The sequence below is a fragment of the Monodon monoceros genome, unplaced genomic scaffold (genome assembly GCF_005190385.1).
Source record: "Monodon monoceros isolate NGI ecotype Baffin Bay Population unplaced genomic scaffold, NGI_Narwhal_1 Super_Scaffold_7, whole genome shotgun sequence".
Taxonomy (NCBI): domain Eukaryota; kingdom Metazoa; phylum Chordata; class Mammalia; order Artiodactyla; family Monodontidae; genus Monodon; species Monodon monoceros.
Window position 1 is genome coordinate 44,217,046 of NW_021703784.1, and position 21,023 is coordinate 44,238,068.

The window sequence follows — 21,023 nt, forward strand, 5'->3', positions numbered from 1 at the left end:
AAATAGAAAAGTATTTCGATTTCATGTAAAACTATTTTAAAGGCAGATAATGGTCTATAGTCCTGCTAGAAATAATAAACAACATTCACTTGCCATCGTGTGCCTTTTTATAAAACTCTATGCAGTTTCTGGTAAAAAAAAAAATTATTACCTGAAAAGAAAACAAAAATACCTTGGCATGGTACAAATGTTATATAAAATGGTGACAAAATGTGCTAAAATATCAAGATAAAGAACTCACACTGAATCCACAAGCTTCCTGACTAGAGCAATTATATTCGTTCCTCTTGGTTTTTCCTCATGTTTCTCAGTCTTTTGTTCTACTTTTGCATATGCCGCCTCTGGTGAATAAGAATGTGTGGGAATTTCTTCCTTCCCAACAATGAACCTAAAGAAAAGAGCACAATGAGAGGCATTTTTCCCCTTAAAAAAAGAAAATCAGTGAGAAAATAAACTGATTTTGTTTATATACAAATACACTGTGGACAGTACCTTATCATTTGAAATAATATTTCCCACAATTTATATAAAACTAGTCATCCTTTAAAAAATAGACTTTTGAAATCTGAATACTCAGAAAATGTTAATAGCTGTTTATTTAACAGCGCAGGCATCTTAAAATCAAATACAGCATAGCTCTTTGATGAAACACCCTTTTAACTTAGGTCACCGCTTTTTTAAGGTATTACACAACTTAAAAGTTTTTTCAAACAAAAAGGCAAATGAACTATTAACTTGGATCTACTAGTTAATGACAAAATTGCTATTATTTTCTCTAAAATGTACTAACAGTTACAATTGAATGCATTTCTCATTTTTTTACTCTAAATTTATATCTAACGTCACTTTGAGTCATAAAACAGCTGCAGTACAGTAGGTGGTCATCTATATGCACATGAGAAATAGAGGGAACTAAAGAATGAGAATCAGAAAGTGGTTAAGAGTCTGAGTGTCTTCCCCACATTATTAGAAAATCTTAAATTTGATGTTATTCTAATCTACTTACTTCTCTTTGGAAAAATCTAATATCCAGGAGAAGACACCATTCCTCTATCATCAAAACTGGACTATATTTTTCCAAAGACAATACAAAGAAAACATTACCAACCATTAGATATCACTCAATCAGTATCCTTTATCAGAGTTTTCATTTTTGCTCTTTTCACCTTCACTATAAGAGTCACTGCTCTTATAAAGAATAACTAAGCTTTCCTTAGCCAATTCTGCCTGCTGAACCTTCAGAAAATATCACAAAACATAGATAAAACAGGAGACCAATAACACTACACTAAAATTCTAGAACATGGGAACTCTGGCAAATTTAAATACTCGTAAAAGAGAGAAAAATTGTTACTATCAACAAGTGCAACCCATCTCATTAGGACAAACTTGATAAAACATCTAGTTTACCAAATTGTAAGGGGCGTGCAATGAGATTGTTTGTCACCAGATGGCAGCTGTGCCTCCTTGGTAACTGCTGGTCCAAAAGAATTTGGTTCCTAATCGTGGGTGTGAATGGTGCTCTTTATAAACAAGGTAAAGCTATGCTAGAACAGATACAATATCTCTCATACCTTTCCTAACACTGAAAGGAAAGTGTTGCTATTTTGGCCAGGACCTACCATTCGGATTAGAGCTCACCTCCTTGGAGAAGCTGCCCCTGCCCCAAGCTGGAGTGAGTGAGCCATCCTTCCTTTGTGCTCTCACAGCCCAGTGATCACCCAGTACTGGAAGCACCTTTTTAGTAGTTTCCCTGCCCCACTAAACTGTGGGATCTGTGAGACTATAGATACCTTCTTTGTTATTATATCCCAGTGCCTGGCACATAATAAATATTTAGTTATTTATTATGTCGGGCACATAATAAATATTTAATTAATACCTAGCAAAGGAATATCGTAATAGTGAGCATTTTCTGAGCATTTACTACATGACAGGCACAGCACTGAGCCTTGGACAAAGATTAAATCATTTAACCCTCATAGCAAAACACTATGAAGTAGGTACCACACTTTCCATGACAGTTAACATGAAAAGGCATCTTGTCCACAGTCAAAAATATCAGTAATTATTTGAACCCAGAACTGTTTAACTCTAAGGCCTGGGGTCTTAGTCACCAAACTTTGTACATTATTAACTATGTTTTAAACTACGATGAATCAGCCTTAGTCTACCTTCAGATTCCTGCACTGGCTCTTCTCCCGTGGTTCTCTCCTTGACTCTTTCTATTCCCCTAACTTCCACTATTATCTTACAGAACTAGCAAGAGTGAATAACTATTTTTCCAGAATATTTTCCTGTAACACAGAGAAAATGTTAAGTGCAAAGAGTCCAAGTCAGCTCTTCATTATAAGTGGATTTGAAGAAAACATATGCAAATATCTGACACATTCTGAGTTTTGGCAAGGATTCTGGGAGTCTAAGGAAAGATGCAGGAACAATGGCATAGTTTTCTCTTTAGGAAAACCAACTTTTGATTTTGTTACCAACTTTAAGTTGAAACTTAATTTCAGTGAAACTTAATTCACTTAATTTAATTAATTAAACTTTAATTAATTTAATTAAGTTTAATTAATTAAACTTGATTTAAGTGAAACTTAATTCACTTAATCTGTGAATTACACAGAATCCTATGTAGCCAATGCAACAACAACAAAAAGCTATTTTCTAATAAGTTTCATGATCTTTTAATGAAAAATATGACATGAAGAAATTACTGCTGTGTGTTATGATTAGTTATCGTTACCAAAGAATTTCCACAACCAAAAATACTCTATTCAGTAATAGAGAAAATTTAATTTCCTAATGTATGTGAAAACGTTTGGTGAAACATAAAATTCAACACTAATGCTAACCAACATCTCTACAGTATCGACCACGTGCCAATTACTGTGATAAGAGATAGGCTACGAGGTGAAAAGAAGACTCCAGTGACTCTAGTGAAGCCTATAATACAAAATGTGTTTGACAATGCATGAGTCCTGCCCTAACAAAGCCCATAATCTGGTACCACACAATTAAGGGCTTCATTTTCCAGTAATTGTTCATGTGTAGCTTTGTCTTTCCAAGCTCCATAAACAGAGAGTTCTTGTAATCTTCTTTAATACCCCATACTGTAAGGCACATAATAGGCCCCCCAAATAGTGGCTGACTGACTGATTTTTAGGGGGAAAATTAACAAATTACTCTGTTAATGAAATGTCCACAAAGCCACTTTTGTGACTTTTAAAATTGCTTGCAACTTAAATAGTGGAGTCAATAAATATTTATTACAATTATGTACGATGATATTACTTTTTAAAAAAAACTTGTAAATTCTCTTAACATAAAGATAAATAAAATATGCAATTTACCTAAGTGCAGAGAATGTAAATCCTTTCAAACCATCTTTGCACCTAAAACAATAGAAATTTACAATGATAAAATAACTTGTTTTGAGATATAAAGTAGTAGTATTAAATAGCTATTAAATTTTTTTCCTGAAAATCATTTTCTTTTAAAGGTGAAACTCTTTTAGGACGATGATCTGAGCAGCACAAATGGTCAAACAAACAACAAACAATGAACAAGCCATCTTACACAAAATGATTAAAATGATAATGCCTTCCCATGTCGTATTAACATAATTTAAGGCTCAATTCTCAGATTTGCAGGTTGAAGAGAGATTTAAAGTAAATCTTCTAAGGGATCCATGTGGACTTAAAATGAAGGCTGGGAACGGAGTATTCTTCATTCTAGCCAATCCCTGGGGGAGCAATTTGTTGCGAAGAGAAAGACCACATACACCTGCTGGGTATTATGTACAGGTCAATTCAAGGTCCTGACTTCTCCCTATTTATTAATTCAGTGGATGCAGAGCAATGTAGAGTTGGCAGGCACAAAAAGGCTTCAAGTTTAGTTAACAATTTTAACTTCTGAGTAAACCCAATCAGAACAGATAATGTAGCAAGAGGAATAGGGGGTGGAGGAGGAGAGCACAGAGAGAAGATTCCAAATGTTATTGAGTGCTTACTATTGCTGGGCATTGTTTTGGGCCCTTTATATGTGTCGTCTCATTCAATTATACCACAACTCTTATGAATAGGTGTTTCTCTACTCCACAGCTGTGCAGAGGCCCCCAGATGTGGTAACTTCCCCGAGGTCACAAAATAAATAGTAGTCAGAATTCAGGAAAAACAAAAAAACGACTTCATCTGACTTAAAAGTTATGGTTTTCTCTTATACCTCCTCCTAAAACAGTGTATTCCTTTTAACTGGGGAAGACTCAAACTACATGGCAACTGGGGTAGGGGGGAGGGGGGGATTCTCACATCTGCAAAAAGTATTTAAACAAGATTTTAAAATGGGGGCGTTACTATCCTGGTCTTAATGGTCTGCTCTATAGGTATGATCAAGTTACTAGAGAATCTTTGGGTATCTAGTGTCAAAATTCCTTGGAGAAACTATAAAGATTGGTGATATAATGATGCTCTAACATATGTTAATATTAGACACTGGATATTCTCGGACAAAAAGTATAGCCTTAAATCTAACTGGACAATTCTTTCTGTATGCCTTTTATATGAAAGGTCACAAAGGAAATGAACAAAAATATAAGAAATCTATCTAAAAATTTTTAAATATACATTTTTATTGGAGGACGTATAGAATCTCAGGGAAAAACTTAATCCATGTGCACTGAGATGTTTTAAAGCACTTAAGAATTCAATTAAGCAACATAATCTACTTTGTGGTCATGTTAACAGTGAGAATGTAACCAGAGAATTTAGCTAACATACTATATAATTATCTACTCTGTATAGAATGAGGACAAAGGCAAAATAATTCATATGTTAAGCTTAAAGCGTGCATGGGAAAATTATAGCATTAAAATTCTTAAAGTTATCTGTTTCCATCTGAAGAAAGTGTTTCTCAGTAATTTAAAACCCGTAACTGAGTAATTTCTAGATAGGTGGGGTGGTGAGGGGTTAGGCTGGGAGTCTATTGACTAGAAAACAGAAAGCAGATTGATTAAAAGATTATGTACAACTGGGAACAAATTTTGGCTCTGGTATGTTATTGTTAAAAGATAGCCATTTGTCTTTGTGCAATGCTGAATAGATAAAGGATTCTGACAACTTGGTCTGGTCATGATTGCATATTTGTGACCTTAAACAATAAATCTAACTGCAGACCAAACATCAAAAAGTAGCTTTCAAATATAAAAGGGCATCTACAAATAAATTTGCAATTTCATTATGATGGAAGTTTGGTTCTTTCAGCAGAACCCTGTGGGAAGCACTTCATATTGATAAAGTCTTAGCATGGATTCAAAAGGGGCTATTCTTCTTTCCATTCATGTGTATAAGGTCTGTTAATGTAATTGAGGGTCAGATGTCTATGTCAAAAGGACAAAAAAGTAATTATTCCCAGAAAAAGAATCTTTAAAATAGTAATACTGCCCTGCATTTTGACACCGAAAGTATTGTCTGAGCCCTAATCTAACTATGAAACACTATTGTAATCTGTGTTAAATGTAAAAAATATGATATAAACATAAAGATTTATACAAAACAGAGCCCATTAAAAGGTGTCTCACTATTTGATGGATTCCGTTATTATAATGTAAATCAAATCACATTCTCCATTCATGTATTAAGCCTCGCTGATTTATTCAACAAATATTGATGGAGTGCCTACTATGTGCAAGCACTGGTTTAGGTTCTAAGGATGTAACAGTGGACAATATAGAATCTCTGCTTGCATACCACTGACATTCTAGAAGGGGGAGAGATAGGATAAAAAAAAAAGTAAGTATGTCATGTGGTGATAACTGCTATGGAAAAAAGCAAAGCAGGACGAGGGGAGAAACAGTGATCAGGTTGGGCCTTTTGTTTGTTTGTTTTTAACATAGTGTAGTCAGGAAGGGCCTCTCTGAGAAGGTGGAATTTGGTAATTTGAACAGAAACCTTACTGAATTGAGGGAAGGGCATTTCAGTCTGAAGGAAGAGCAAGCACAAAGCCCTTGATAAGGAATCTGCATGGCACATAAGGAGAGCAGCAAGTGCATTACTGCAGCTGGAGGGAAGCAGTGGTAGGAAATGAGGTCACAGTAATAGCTGTGGAGGGAGCCAGTGGTCTACAATTCCTGTAGGCCCTGTAGGCATGATAAGGACTTAGGAAGGTTCTCAGCAGAGAAGTGACAAGATCTGTCTTAAATTTTAAGATAATCACTTTGCTGGTTTGAAAACAGACTACAGGAGGGCAAGGTTAGAAGCAAAGAGGCTTATTAGGAGGAGAAATGACTGTGCCTGGACTAGATCACAGTGGCAGAGGTGGAGGGGAGTGGTAAGACTCTGAATGTATTTCAAAAGCAGAACTGGTGGAATTTCTTGATGGTTTGAATGTGGGGTACAAGTGAGAATTTACAAATTATTAAAATATTTTTGGTTTGAGCAAATGGAGGGATACAATATCCACTTATTAAAGTGAGAAAGACTACAAAAGAAACAGGTTTGAGGAGAAAAATCAAAGTTTTGTTTTAGATATGTTAAGCTTGAGATGCATGTGAGCTATAAATGGAAATATTAAGGAAGCAAGCAGCTGGCTATATAGATGTGGGTTCAAGGGAGACGTCTGATTCGTTTATAAGTAGTACTTAAATCCATGGGACTAGATACAATCATCTAGGAATTAAGTGTCAATAAAGAAAATAGTCAAGGACTGAGTATTTTTTATTCCATCATAACCTGTAATGCAGAAAATCTTTTCTATAAAAGAAAAAAAATAATTTCTCCTAATAAAGCCATTCTCTAATATAAAGTCTCATTTTAATTTTTGAGTGTACATAAAAATAATGCATTTAACTCATGTAGACATAAACTTTCCTATTAACGTCAGTCTATGCAAATGACATAAATAACTAGTATGACTCAATCCACAGTTACTGAATCTCTACATTTGCAACGTTCTGTGCTATGTATGATATAAAACAAAGCCAGGAGAGACAAAGAGGAAAAAGAATTTGCAGCATTATATCAAACAACTTAGCTGATAAGCAGCTAATCATAGAGAGTCAGGTTGGAATTACATATTATATACAAGAAAGTATAAAGAAGTTTAACATTATTATTAGAATAATACTCTTGGTCAATGCCAGTGGGAGAGAACCCAATAAGATAATTTTTTTTCAATTAGAAATATAAATGATAGTAAAATGAACAACTTTGCCCCAAAAGATTCTTTATCTCATTCTTAATTTCCATGAGATACTTCCACCTTTATCACAACATTGTACCAGCAGATGTCACTAGTAAGCCATTTTTGGAAAAATTTCTGGCTCTTTGATGTGGTTTCTATATCAAACATTTTGTTGCACATTTTCGTTTAAAAACAAATTCATAGTCATTCAAAATATGAATTTTGAATAAATTTTAGTTAAATTGCATTAAATTCCCCCAAGTAAATATCATAAATATGAGACTTTTAACGATAGGTGACATTCCTGTTCCTATTATTGCATATAGTTATAAAATCTCTAAGAACACCCTACCATTTGGCACCAACATAGAATTTGATGATGTAAATGTGCTGCTTTATTATATGCTTTCTAGTAACCTGAAAACTCTGAGAACTATTTTGACTCCTAAAATGTTTTTGTCTAGTCAGTTTTCATTTATTTGGTAATTATAACAGATATAAAAAATGTACTTTTATAAATCTCCTTTTACATATTTCTAAGGCAGTGCATGATGCTATGGAAAGACTCTTGATATGAACAATGAAACAGATACTAGTCATAACTTCCCTATCAACCTAGAGCAAATCACTTAATTTAAGGGCTTAATATCACAGCCTCCTAAAAAAGAGCCTGGAAGTAAATGACCTCCATAACTGGCTCATTAAATGATTTCTAATTCTGAAATTTCATCACTTACTATAATTGTATTTAATGATACTATTATTATTTGAAATAATAATGGAAAATAAATGAATTATTCTAAATCACTCATAGATAATGATCTCACTGATGTCAAGAATTTTTTTAAAAAATAGTAACATACAAACAAAACCCTGAATTTGTTTTGAGATTACTGGCTGCTACTAATATTATTTCATTTGCTTATTGCTTTATAAAACTTAGACATGGAACTTATTCCTGGCAAAGGTTCAAAGACAACCTTTTTCTTTTTTTGAAATTAAAGCCTTTCCACTTTTATTGGCATTGATAAATAATATCAATCAATTCACTGACAATACGAGTCTTTGAAATACCTTTTGCTGGGCAGGGGGATAGGACTTATTCATCTAATTAGGCACGTATCTCCATTTTAGAAATAAAATATTTTGCATATATTTTTCTTTGTAATTAAATCTAAAAAAACTGTAGAATTGGGGAAAATAGCCTTTATAACCCTTTAGAAAAAAATAACCTTCTCTTTTTTAACTTTAAAATTACAAAATGAACCACTGAGATGATATATACACTACAGAAATGCTGTTAAGTATTGATACAACAAGCAATTCTATAATCTCAATAATGATAAAAGATTACATTATTGCTATACGAAGCATCAATGCTAAAATATTATTATTAATGATAAAATATAAAATGCTGTTTATTATATAGTATAGAAAGTTAGAGAAAGTGGTCAAAAGGATATACCCCAAACAGTTTTAGCAGGCTACCTATTGAAGTAGGATGGGTTAAAAGACATGAAGGAAGAATAGAACTTTTTACTCTCTATATTCATATATCATTTAAAATTTTTTACAAGTATACATTTAAATATTATTTGTGTAGTTTGTTTAATTAAAAACATCAATATCTGAACATTTAGGAACAGATTAAACAGTGTAAAAGTTATTCATCTCTATTTCACCAATACTATGTCAGAGAACATAAGACTCAGTCAACTTTACTAAAAATACTACTGTAAAAGTTTTGCTAGAAGGCATAAAGTTACTAACTGAAACAAATGATATAGATAGAATTTTCTGAAACTATGATCCCAATGAACATGGATAACTATGTGACTACAATGACAAAAAAAGAAACACTCGTTAAGTATCAATGTCAGAGTTCTTTTGTCCTTTTTTTACTCATTGAATTGGTTAGAAGGAAACTCACATATTGGTTAAATATTACAGCATCTATCTTTATTCACTCTACAATCATTTATCAGGCACCTAACATACAGAAGACACTGTGCTGCAGATCATTTAAGTAATGCAAAGATAAATTATATACCATCTCTGATCATTAAAAAAGATATCTGCATAGTTATATATATGTTTGTCAAATAAATGAAAATAATCTTGGCTAAAAGTTCTGGCACACAATTTCCTGTATCAGTAGTGCTTTCTAAGAGCTTAATTACTTTATTTGTACTTTATGGGTTCAGCTTCAAATTTCCTTAGTCCTGCATTTTACATCATCTATCTCCTTAAAGTATTTGATTTGAGAAAAGTAGTATGGATCTTCTTCCACTTATGATGGAGATTATGTCCCAATAAATCCATCCCAAGTTGAAAATATCACTAAGTCGAAAATGCAGGGCTTCCCTGGTGGCTCAGTGGTTAAGAATCCGCCTGCCAATGCAGGGGACACGGGTTCGAGCCCTGGTCCAGGAAGATCCCACATGCCCTGAGCAACTAAGCCCATGCGCCGCAACTAAGCCCATGCGCCACAACTACTGAGCCTGAGCTCTAGAGCCTGCAAGCCACAACGACTAAGCCACATGCTGCAGCTACTGAAGCCCGTATGCCTAAAGCCCATGCTCCAAAACAAAGAGAATCCACTGCAGTGAGAAGCCCACACGCCACAATGAAGAGTAGCCCCCGCTCGCCGCAACTAGAGAAAGCCTGCGTGCAGCAACGAAGACCCAATGCAGCCATAGATAGATAGATAGATAGGTAAATAAATTTTTTTAAAAAAGAAAATGTATTTAATACACTTAACAAACCAAACATCATAGCTGAGCTTAGCCTAGCCTACCTTAAACGTACTCAGAACACTTATATAGCCTACAGTTGGGGAAAATCATCTAACACAAAGCCCATTTTATAATAAAGTTTTGAATATCTCACATAATTTATTGAATATCATATGGAAAGTGAAATCCAAATGGTTGTATGGGTGCAGAATGGTAGTAAGTGTTGGTCGTTTACCCTTTTGATTTGTGTGGCTGACTAAGAGCTGCTGCCCAACATCACTAGGGAGGATCATAAGGAACACTGCTAGCTTAGGAAAAGATCAAAATTCAAAGTATGGTTTCTACCAAATACGCAACGCTTTGACACCATCGTAAAGTTGAAATATCCTAAGTTGAACCGTTGTAACTCAGTGACCACCTGCATATGCAAAAGCACAACTGAAGATGCTAAAAAAAATTGGCAAAAACAAAGACAAATTGGATTTCAAACAGTCGTGCACACTGACGATTCTTAAAATATTCTATTCTATTGATTATATCACAATCACCTAGGTCATTCAGTATCAAAAATAAAAGTTACATTATTATAATATGTGAACAAAATTATTTAAAACAGAAAATGCTTAGGGACTTCCCTGGTGGTGCAGTGGTTAAGACTCTGCACTCCCAATGCAGGGGGCCCAGGTTCGATCCCTGGTCAGAAACTAAATCCCACATGCATGCTGCAACTAAGAGTTCACATGTCACAACTAAGGAGGCTGCCTGACGCAACTAAGGAGCCCATGTGCCACAACTAAGGAGCCTGTGAGCCGCATCTAAGGAGCCCACATGCTGCAACTAAGACCCAGCACAAGGAAACAAATAAATTTTTTTAAAAAGAAAATGCTTAAACTTCAAGCATATTGTAGGTATGAAAAGAATGATATAAGAACTTAATTATAAATAACAGTTACAGACAATAGCTGGATCTTCAAAATTTTGATTTGTCTAATTATGTAATTATCATTGGTACTAAAAACATACATTTGGAGTGCATACAACTGAAAAGTTTAATTTAAAAGTTAAAAAAAAAGAATGCCTATCTAAATGCCTTGAATTTGTGTTTCACAGTTGTCTTCATTATAAAGAAAACACATACCATTTTATATAGTTTTTTTTTTTTTTTTTTTTTTTGTGGTACGCGGGCCTCTCACTGTTGTGGCCTCTCCCGTTGCGGAGCACAGGCTCCAGACGCACAGGCTCAGTGGCCATGGCTCACGGGCCCAGCCACTCTGCGGCATGTGGGATCTTCCCATACCGGGGCATGAACCCATGTCCCCTGCATCAGCAGGCGGACTCTCAACCACTGCGCCACCAGGGAAGACCCTATATAGTTTTTTTAAGTTAAATTTTTCTTATTTTGTTTTTAAAATCCCACATGAAAGAATAAACCACTTTTTCTAATCAATTTACCTAACCTGTTTTCAGGTGTAGAAGCTTACCTTAGTACTCAGCTATAATTTAGTAACTGAAACTTGATCAACAACTATAGATTTTGATTGACACCTATTTATCATAAGAATATCAGAAAAATTGACATGGAATTAATTTAAAGATTTAATTTTAGCTTTTTTTAATTTAAATCTTCAGTGTCCTAACCACATATGTACACTCCAACAAGTTAAATCAATCATTTCAATTTACTGCTCAGAAGCTGTGATGTGCAATTAAAATACACTATATTGCTTACATACACACGACAGGTTTTTCCTCTTAAGTCTACTATTGTTTGAAGAATAAAACAGACTCAGAGAATTCAGTTTCAACCCACATATGGCACTTAATATGAGAAAACAAAATAACTAATATTATGTTCCTACTTTAAGAAAGCTCATCTCATATACAAAAATCTGAAATTGGAACAGCAACAGATGAAGAAATTTGTGGAAGATTATTTTGTTTGCTTCATGAACACATCATATATCTTCCAAATAATTTTCAATTGGATTCCTTTAAATAGTGAATTTTCCCAGTATGTTAAAAATATTATTTTTGATTCTGGTAAATATTTTACAGTACATTTATTTCATACAGAATGGAACACTGGTGCTTAGCTTTGTGCTCAACCTAAGGAAAGCTGCTGAAGCAAGGCAGCAGTTATGGGTAATCAAGTGTGATTGTAAGTCCCCAGATGATTATTGTGTACTTTTTTCCAGTGTGTCCTAAATACAAATTGGAAACATTTGGATTCAAACTTACAGTAACAACTCCAATAGAATCAGATTTCTCCTTAAACTTGGAGAGGCTGGAACTGCTTTTGCTTTAAAATCCAAACTAAGGAAGGTCATGCTCCAAGCTGTCTTCAATTGCTAAGAAACCAAGAATCACCTTCAGACTGTTTCTAAAAGAAATGTTAATTAGGATGAATTTCCCTCTCAAAATGAACTGGTAATAGCAATGCTAGTCGAACTTTAAAATACTTGTAAAAAGAGCAGATTTTAGCTCCATTGGATCTAAACTGTTTGCAGTTCCAAAGGAACTGGCACGTTTATACTTGACAAATAAACAATAGGCAAAAACCAAATTTAAGATCAAAATGGTGTTTTATATAAATTCAAGAAAAAACTTAGCAATTTTCTTAAAATCATGGCATTGCTATGGACAAAAATTATTTACATTAAACAAAATTATAACCACAATACTGAACCAATCTATTTTTTAAAGACCTCACGATTGGCAAGTATTTTCATTTTTTCCCCTCCTATAATGGTTGGGAAAAGGATGAAAACAAATGTTTTCAATTATATAGAATCTTTGAATCAACATTATTTTCAAACGCACATTGGTATCTGTCATTAAAATAATATGGCAATTGGTTTTCATATTGAACAAAATGAGCAGCTATTTAGGCTATACTTTTTCATAAAGTTATGCTTATTTAATATCAAAGTTCAAATCTAAAATAAATAAAACATGCATCTCCGGATAATGGAGCAAAAACAGTATTTTGGATGCTCTTGGAAAGCTATAATTTTTTGATTAACTGAGGACTATAGAGTATCCTAACTTTAAAATAAAAATCTTCGGGCTTCCCTGGTGGCGCAGTGGTTGAGAGTCCACCTGCCGATGCAGGGGACACGGGTTTGTGCCCTGGTCCGGGAAGATCCCACATGCCACGGAGCAGCTAGGCCCGTGAGCCATGGCCGCTGAGCCTGCGCGTCCGGAGCCTGTGCTCCGCAATGGGAGAGGCCGCAACAGTGAGAGGCCCGCGTACCACAAAAATAAATCAATCAATAAATAAAAAATTTCATTTAAAAACTACAGTTTACTTCATTCATCTCAAAGATTATGAACTTAATTTGTGTTACGTATGACTGAAATTGGGCAAGTTAACATATTGGAATCTTCCTGGACTATCAATGGTACTAGAAAAATGAAATACTGGAACTAAAGTAACCTGAGAGAATTATATTTTACAGATTAAGAAACCAAGGCCCAGGGAGATTAAATGATTTGCCCCCCAAACAGAGTTTGGTCCAAGACATCCTCACACAACAATAAAATCATTTTACACCCCAATCAACTAACTCTCTGTGCCTGCTGGGGTCTCACTGTGGAGAAGAAATACTACAGGGAAGAAAAGGGGTCTTGGGGTGTAGGAGAGAAATCACAAATCACCTGAATGAAGGGAGAGAGCGAAATCCTTCCAACTGACATTATGCAAAGACTTTACAAGGGACGGAAGAGCATGGATAGTTTTAAAGGAACCAATTTCCTTTTCCTCTTTTCCGCATGTCCTCCCATCAAAACATGTGGCCTGACTTTGGTCAGGACTCCATGCTGGCTTCTCTCATGCACCTCCCTCTTCACAACAGTTATTTTTTACATCAGTCTCTCCAAAATATCCTGGACAATCATAAGGCCGACCCTTGGTATTAATGTGCCACTTTTAGCAATTTAAATTCCAAAAGCACCTCAATCCCAGACATGAGTACAAAAAACAGGACTGAAACGAAGCTTTATTGTGTTTTCTATTATACACTACATAAGAAATTGGACTTCTGAAAGAAATTCATGAGATCACTTCTTCCTTATCTGTCTCTCAGTAGCAAACTGTATTAGTAGTTACTTTCAGACACATTTCACACTTTCTCACCTCCCTCATTTTGGTCACCCTGGTCCTTCCATACGCAATCCCCTCTTTAACCACCCTCTCTTTTCAAGAGAATTCCTACCAAGTCCATCAGGGATGGCAATTTCTCCCACAATTAGATGGGTCTGTTTCTTTCTCAAACTTCCTTTGCTCTTTGTATATTTTTGGCAGTTTTTAATTGGCTCTGGCTAATGTGTTAGTAATATCCATAGTTATCTAATCCACTCTTCCAAATACAGGGTTTCTTATGGCATTTTGTGTGTCCGTGTCCCAGAAATCAAAGGCAGTTTTATAGAGTTTACTTCTTCTAACAATGAGGCTGGGAAATATTCTGCATCTTGTTATCAGAGCATTTACTGTATAATTAAGGTATCTAGAAATATAAACTAACAGACCGTATTAGTCAGGAAAGGATAGGTCAGTGTTTCTCAAAGTGTGGACCACTTGGAACACCATCAGCATCAGATGATAATAACTTGTTAGAAATAAAAATACTGGTTGCCATCCCAGGTCTACTGAATTCAGAAACTCCAAGAGTGGGGCCCAACCTGTACAATCTGCGTTTTAACAAAATCTCCATGTGATTCCAATAAAATTTCAATGGTTTCAACAATAAAAGTTTATTTCTTGCTCATGCTGTCAAACAAGGGTTGGCTATGGCTCAACTACACGTCATCTTTATTTCGGACCTTAGTGTGATGGAGAAGTGTCTATTCAGATCTGCTGATTGTCAAAGCAGGGAAAGAAAGAGAATACAGGACACTGTGTTCTGGCTCCAAAGCTTCTGCTCAAAAGTAAGCATAAGCCATTTCCACTCATATTTCATTAGCCAAAGCAAATAGAAGGCCAGGCATGATGTTAATAGGGCAGGGAATATAACGCTTCCCCAGAGAGAGGCAGCAAAGGCTTTTGAACAATAACATAGCCTACTATAACACGCCAAGCATATTTTTGTTGAAGACCAATTGTATGTGTTTATAATATTTAAGGAAATTCAAGGCATAATTCCCCTTTTCCTCCCAAATCCTACAATCATTTAGTCTTTTACACAATAACTTCAATATTTGACTTTAAGTATGATAATTCTTAAAATCTGTTACTGATTTTAGAAATAAGCTTGTCTACAACATATTAATTAGTATTTTATGTACATGCATAATAAACATGTGTGCGTGTGTGTGTGTGTGTGTGTGTGTGTACTCTGAGCTCCATTTTTTTTTTCTCATTACTAAAGCATTCAGGAATTTCACATTGTTCAGCTATGTATTCCAAGTGCCTATATCAGTGCATAGCATATAGGTCAATCAATAAATATATGTTGAAAGAAAGAAATTTTTATCTGTATAGTAACTGAAAACACTGTATTTTTGAGTAATTATATTTCTAATTGGGTACCATGTTTCTTGGATTCATTTTTTTAACAGCAATTCTAATAAGCTTTTTAAAAATATTTAGTTTCTAAAAAATGTGTTTATTTTAAACTCAGCTACCCATTACTTATTAACTCCCAGTGTTCATCCTTAATATAAATTTGTATTAGTTTTTTCCCTGATAATTTGGTATGAATTTACACTTAGACATAAATGTGCATAAATAGGAGTCTAAAAAGGGGTCTCTAATCTTTCTGAATGAGGAGCTATTTTTTTAACACCCCAAATGAAATATAACAGTGACTGTAATATAAAACTATCAAGTCCAAAAGGCAGGAATGGGAATGCAGCTATAGGCATGTTTACACTGAACTAGGAGTTGTAACTGAATAAAAGAGTGAGACCATAAAGTTTGTAGGTTGGGGCATTATTCACATTCATTCACGCAGTTAAATATTTCACAAATATATACTATGAGTCTACTATGTACCAGACAGTTTGCCAAGGACTGGGGATAGCCAGCGTCCGTGTTCTCCAAGAGTTCACAATCCAGCGGCGTACACATGTAAGTGAAAAGTGCATCTACATTACAGGAAATACCTTAATATAAAGCACACAGTGCTAAAGGAGCACAAAGGAGAGGTGTCTAACCCTGGCTTGGTCATGGAAGACTACCCAGGAAAAAAAAGAGATATTTAAGGTGGTACATAAAGGAAGAAGTGGAGGAAGAACGCAGAGAAGGACAATATATATAAGACTTAAAAAAGAGAGCACATTGGGTATTCCGGGAACTGAAGAGGTTTAATGTGAGTGGCACATGGAAAGGAGGAAACAGTGTAGAGAAAGACTGGCATAGGCCAAACCATGTCAAAAATGAGTTTGAACTTTAGCTATAAGGCAAAAGGCCCCACGCCCCACAAGAATGACATGACCAGATCTGTGTTTAACAAAGATATTCTAAGTGTCGCTTTCATGACCTAGTACTGAATTCCACCTCATTGTTTATTTTTAAACTATAATCTCACTTAGCAGTATCTGTTTAAACTTTTTAAACATCAACTTACAAACTGAATTCTGTTGAAAGCAACCAATATTAAAGCCATCTAAAAACTTATATTCCTCTTTATTTTAATAGATTAAACTATACATCAACTTTAAGACATTTTAATATATTCTGATAGATTAAAAAATTGGTTTAAAAATAATTTTTCAAAACCATGACTAAATGAAGACATAAAGTATTAAACTTTAAGACACTATAAAATTCAGGTAATCAATACTAGCTGTTGTAATAAAAAAAGCCCCTCAAAACCCCTCGATTTCTCACTTTGCAATCAGGAATTCATCTACACTATCTCTGCCACAGAGAATAACCTCATTTTCAGCAACCATAGTGTAGTTCTAGATATTGCTCTGTGTGTGTACAATTAATAAGGTCACATAATTTATTTACTGGGGGAACAGAGAAGGATGGTAGAAACCAAGACTGCCAACAAGGCACTTTGGATGGAATAGTTATATACCTTTGTGTAATTAACACCATATCCAATTCTCTCGTTATTGTGCTAATTCCTTCCCATCCCATTGCTGATGTTGAACCAATGCAAAGCTGCAGACAGTCTGAGTTTTTCTGCCATCATCTGTAGTCTCTTTAAACTTCTCTCCCAGGTTCCAGGAAAACTGTGTTGTTTTCAAAGTGCTCTCAGTTTTTATGGCGAGGTCCCTTCATAGAGGTCCCTTCTATGAGGATCTCATGGGAAATCTTAAGTTTGATGACCCTTATCAGCCTTGTCACTCCACTTTTGAGGATCTTTTTTTGGAAGAGTTGGGCAGGGGAGGGAAGATTAGGGGACTGGTTACAGGAATAACCTGATATTTTTTGAGAAACTTTAGAAAGGTATTCTACTTTCCCTCAAGTTTTATTAGAAGTGAAATTCTACCAGGGTAGAAAATGAGAATAAAAAGGTTTTAATTCATCAAACTATTTGGAAAAATGAAGCCTTTTGAATATACACATAAAATATAACAACGGATTTACATGCAAACAGTCATGCTTATCTTAAAGACAAAAACAAAATCCTATCTGACCAGCCTAAATGAGGAATAGGGAGGAATGAAAGGTCATCCAAAACTATAAGGCCCATATTCTTTCAAGGACATCCATTGCAAAATAGAATCAGTAAACAAAAACAAAGCCATCTGGAAGGTATTTCTTCGATATCGATCATGTGGCATTGATAATTTCAAAATGCGAGAGAAAGAAAACACAGCTACTCCTACTTGAGCAATGTTTCATTTACTGTATCAGAGCCAACAATGTTAATGACTTAGAACAGTCTTAAGGTTATCATGAATTTCAACAGAGATGATCTATCATCCACAAATAGGTCAGTAGATATATATGGCCTGATATACTGAGAGGTTAATTCTTTTCCTTCTAGTTAGTGTTCTCCCATTTTAGATTCCACAGTTGATCACGGTAAGACAGTCTGAGAATTTAATTTTTAATTCTGGCTCTTTCACTAAATAGTTACAAGACCTTAAAAAGAAACTTACGTTTCTGATCCTTAGTTTCTTCAAATATAAAGTGAAAAGATGGAACTGAATGATCCTTAGGATTCCTCACAACTTAAAAATTCTGATACAAAATAATCTATAAATTTTTATGATTTGCTCAAACTTGAGACAGTCACAATCTGCTTCTAGGTGTCAAATTTAAATAAATTGAATCAATACTAAATTTATATGAGATGGATTGAAACTTTGAATTCTAGAGATCACTGAAGATATAGCTTTGTATGTTCTGAGTAGAAAAAAAATTACATAATTAACGTTCTACCCAAAGTAAAATAACTTCTAATACAAGTGAACAAACTAAATACTCAAATGTTCAAAATTATATTTTTACCTCCAGGTGCTTTATCTACTTTTAAATTTGTCTGTAACATCTATATGTGAAAATTATCTGAGTTCTGTTGAATTAAGTACAGCAAATAACAGTTCTGTTGAATTAAGAATAGAGTATATTGTTTATATACATCTATATTTGTTACAAGCTGACTTTCTGCAACATGCTCTTGCTTTACCTGTTTTGAAAGGTGGAACATACTCGTGTAATACTTCATAGGAAAATATCTTAGAATATTTAATGTATATATGACCTAATATTTAACAAGAAAATATCTTAGAACATTTAATGAGCCTACATTAGAAATGTTTAAAAATATATTAAGGATAGTAGCAAGGGCTTCCCTGGTGGCGCAGTGGTTGAGAGTCCGCCTGCCGATGCAGGGGACGCGGGTTCGTGCCCCGATCTGGGAAGATCCCACATGCCGCGGAGCGGCTGGGCCCGTGAGCCATAGCCGCTGAGCCTGCGCGTCCGGAGCCTGTGCTCCGCAACGGGAGAGGCCACAACAGTGAGAGGCCCACATACCGCAAAAAAAAAAAAAAAAAAAAAGATAGTAGCAAGATCACATACACACCCACTTACACACATATTTAGGATTGTATATGTTATTTTTCAAAGATGAGCAAAACTGGTGTACGGTCACATCTAAGTAGTTCTAATTACATATCAATTCTCTCCTTAAATACCATCCTAGCTAATGTCCATCTCTTTTAATTTTATATTTTCCTTTGTATATGTAAACTGAAATGCTGCTGAGTCAAATGCAATAATATTATTTAAAAATGAAGAAAATAATCTTCAGTGCTACATAATTAGGGGCCCTGTGGAGGCTGGCAGTAGAGAAAAGTGGGAGGAAAACTTTAAAATCCAAACTATCTTGGTTTTTCTCACTGAGACGCTAACTTGATGAAAAATGTATTCTGTCTTCCAACAAGTTTGTACGTGTGGGTTATATTTTAGGTTTTCAGTATCCTGCCAGGCAAACTCTTAATATACAGAGTGGTTGTTCTGGCAGCAATGTATCAAAACTCAACATTCTTAGAGTTAGTCCAGTGCCCTTTCCTAGAGCATATGGTCACCTAACAGCCAAGTGGTTGACAGGTACCACTCACTATAAGCATCGGGTTGACAGCCTATAACGGGTGCTAGCACTTAAATACAGGAATTTACTTTTGACCTCAAGCCATGCCTTGCTCTGCATCTCATTTTTTCAGAAAAAAGGAAGGGGATTCAAGCTTCAGAGGCAAAATTCCAAAAGGCTAAAGAGGAGGGAGAGTCAAGTGAAAACACAAAAGACAATCATACAGCAGGACAGAAGAAAATAACAGTCTTGTATTTAGTTTGAAATAAAATTACCCAATGTAATAGTAACACTTCACATACTTTTTTTATAGCAGAAAAATTGTAGGGGCCTGAACATGGAGACAAGGCCTTCTCAAATATCCATTCATTTAAATAAAACAAAAAATGAAGGAGAGGTTAAAGATGATTTTCTCTAGAAATACAACAGATGCTTCTTAGAATTCCTTAAGGGAAAAAAAGATTTCTTTAGAAACCAGTGCACTTACAAATCATATTTTATGGAAGTCTTGTCTAGCCTTCTCTAATATGAGGACATAGAGTTGAAAATATGGTATTTCTTTCTCAAGAGTTCATTCACTCCTGCTACTAATTCTACGCTTGAGTCAGTACAGAATATCTGCCACAAGACAAGATACTTGGGCCTTTCTGAAAAAGTAAGTCAGAAAGTCAGAAGGTAGGAAGGTACTGGTGGAACCTGAGAAGGACATGTACCGGGTAGAGCATTAGGGAGCTAATAAGTGGAGAAGTGTAGACAGGGAGGACAGCTTTGAGGGAAGTGAGCAGAGATTGTTAAAAGTCACATTTGTGAAGAAATTTCAAATAAGGCTGGATTTAGCCCTGAAGGCTGCAGCATTGACTCACAAATTCACAATTACCATTTTCGCTTTGCCTACCAGGAAAGGGAGTAGCTGACAGAATAGTGGGAGTTGAGCCCTGAGGGAATGTGGGAAAGAAACAGACATTGAGAAGGGTTTCATTTTTAGTGTTCAGCAGCTTTCAGACTTGAAAGTTCTGTTGACATTTCTAGCTTGGGAGGGGAAGGCTTCCTGAATTACTGCCACACCCATTCCACCCACTCTAAAGACTGGTCTAGAGACCTATATTCCCCCAAACAGTACAAAATACATTTCATAAATCTCATATCTGGTATCCTTGTTTAAAAATACTCAAGTTTCATTTACTTTGGCTAGTACACTTGAGACCAACTCTATCTACATCATTAGCACAGAACTTGAATGCCCAAAGTAAAACAACACTCACCAAACAAAGTCTGGGGGGAAAACACAGATAAATAATGAGGGACCTGAATAAACTAAAAGCAAGTTAGCTAATATGCCTGATCCTCAGTTTCTTCCTCTGTAAGACAGGGGGGAAAATAATTAAAATGAGGTAACATACAATCATCTATCAAGAGCAATGCCTGGAACAAGACAGGTATTCAGTACATGCGAAGTTCCTTTCTCCCCTTCCCTTGGGTCTTGTTTTCTACAATTTGTGGTTTTCTCCTTCCGCCCCCCTTGGTGTTGGAACTTTTTTCTGAATCTACAATCTCAGCCTTTAAAAATCTATGTGCAGATTCCAAGTGATGATTTCCACTTTGTGAACAATATCATATA

The 21,023-nt window shown here is 35.1% G+C and overlaps 1 protein-coding gene across 3 annotated transcripts in view; it reads right to left on the reverse strand.

Moving 5' to 3' along the window:
* Nucleotides 1-21,023, reverse strand: part of TMEM135 (transmembrane protein 135) — a 243,989-nt gene that overhangs the window by 21,688 nt on the left and 201,278 nt on the right. For 2 of the 3 annotated variants that reach the window (XM_029206795.1, XM_029206793.1), the window contains exons 7-8: nt 3,354-3,395; nt 242-388 (exon numbers count right to left, since the gene is read on the reverse strand). In XM_029206795.1, the coding sequence (XP_029062628.1) occupies nt 242-388; nt 3,354-3,395 (189 nt within the window). The remainder of the gene's footprint in view (nt 1-241; nt 389-3,353; nt 3,396-21,023) is intronic. The other variant, XM_029206794.1, reaches the window with a different exon arrangement.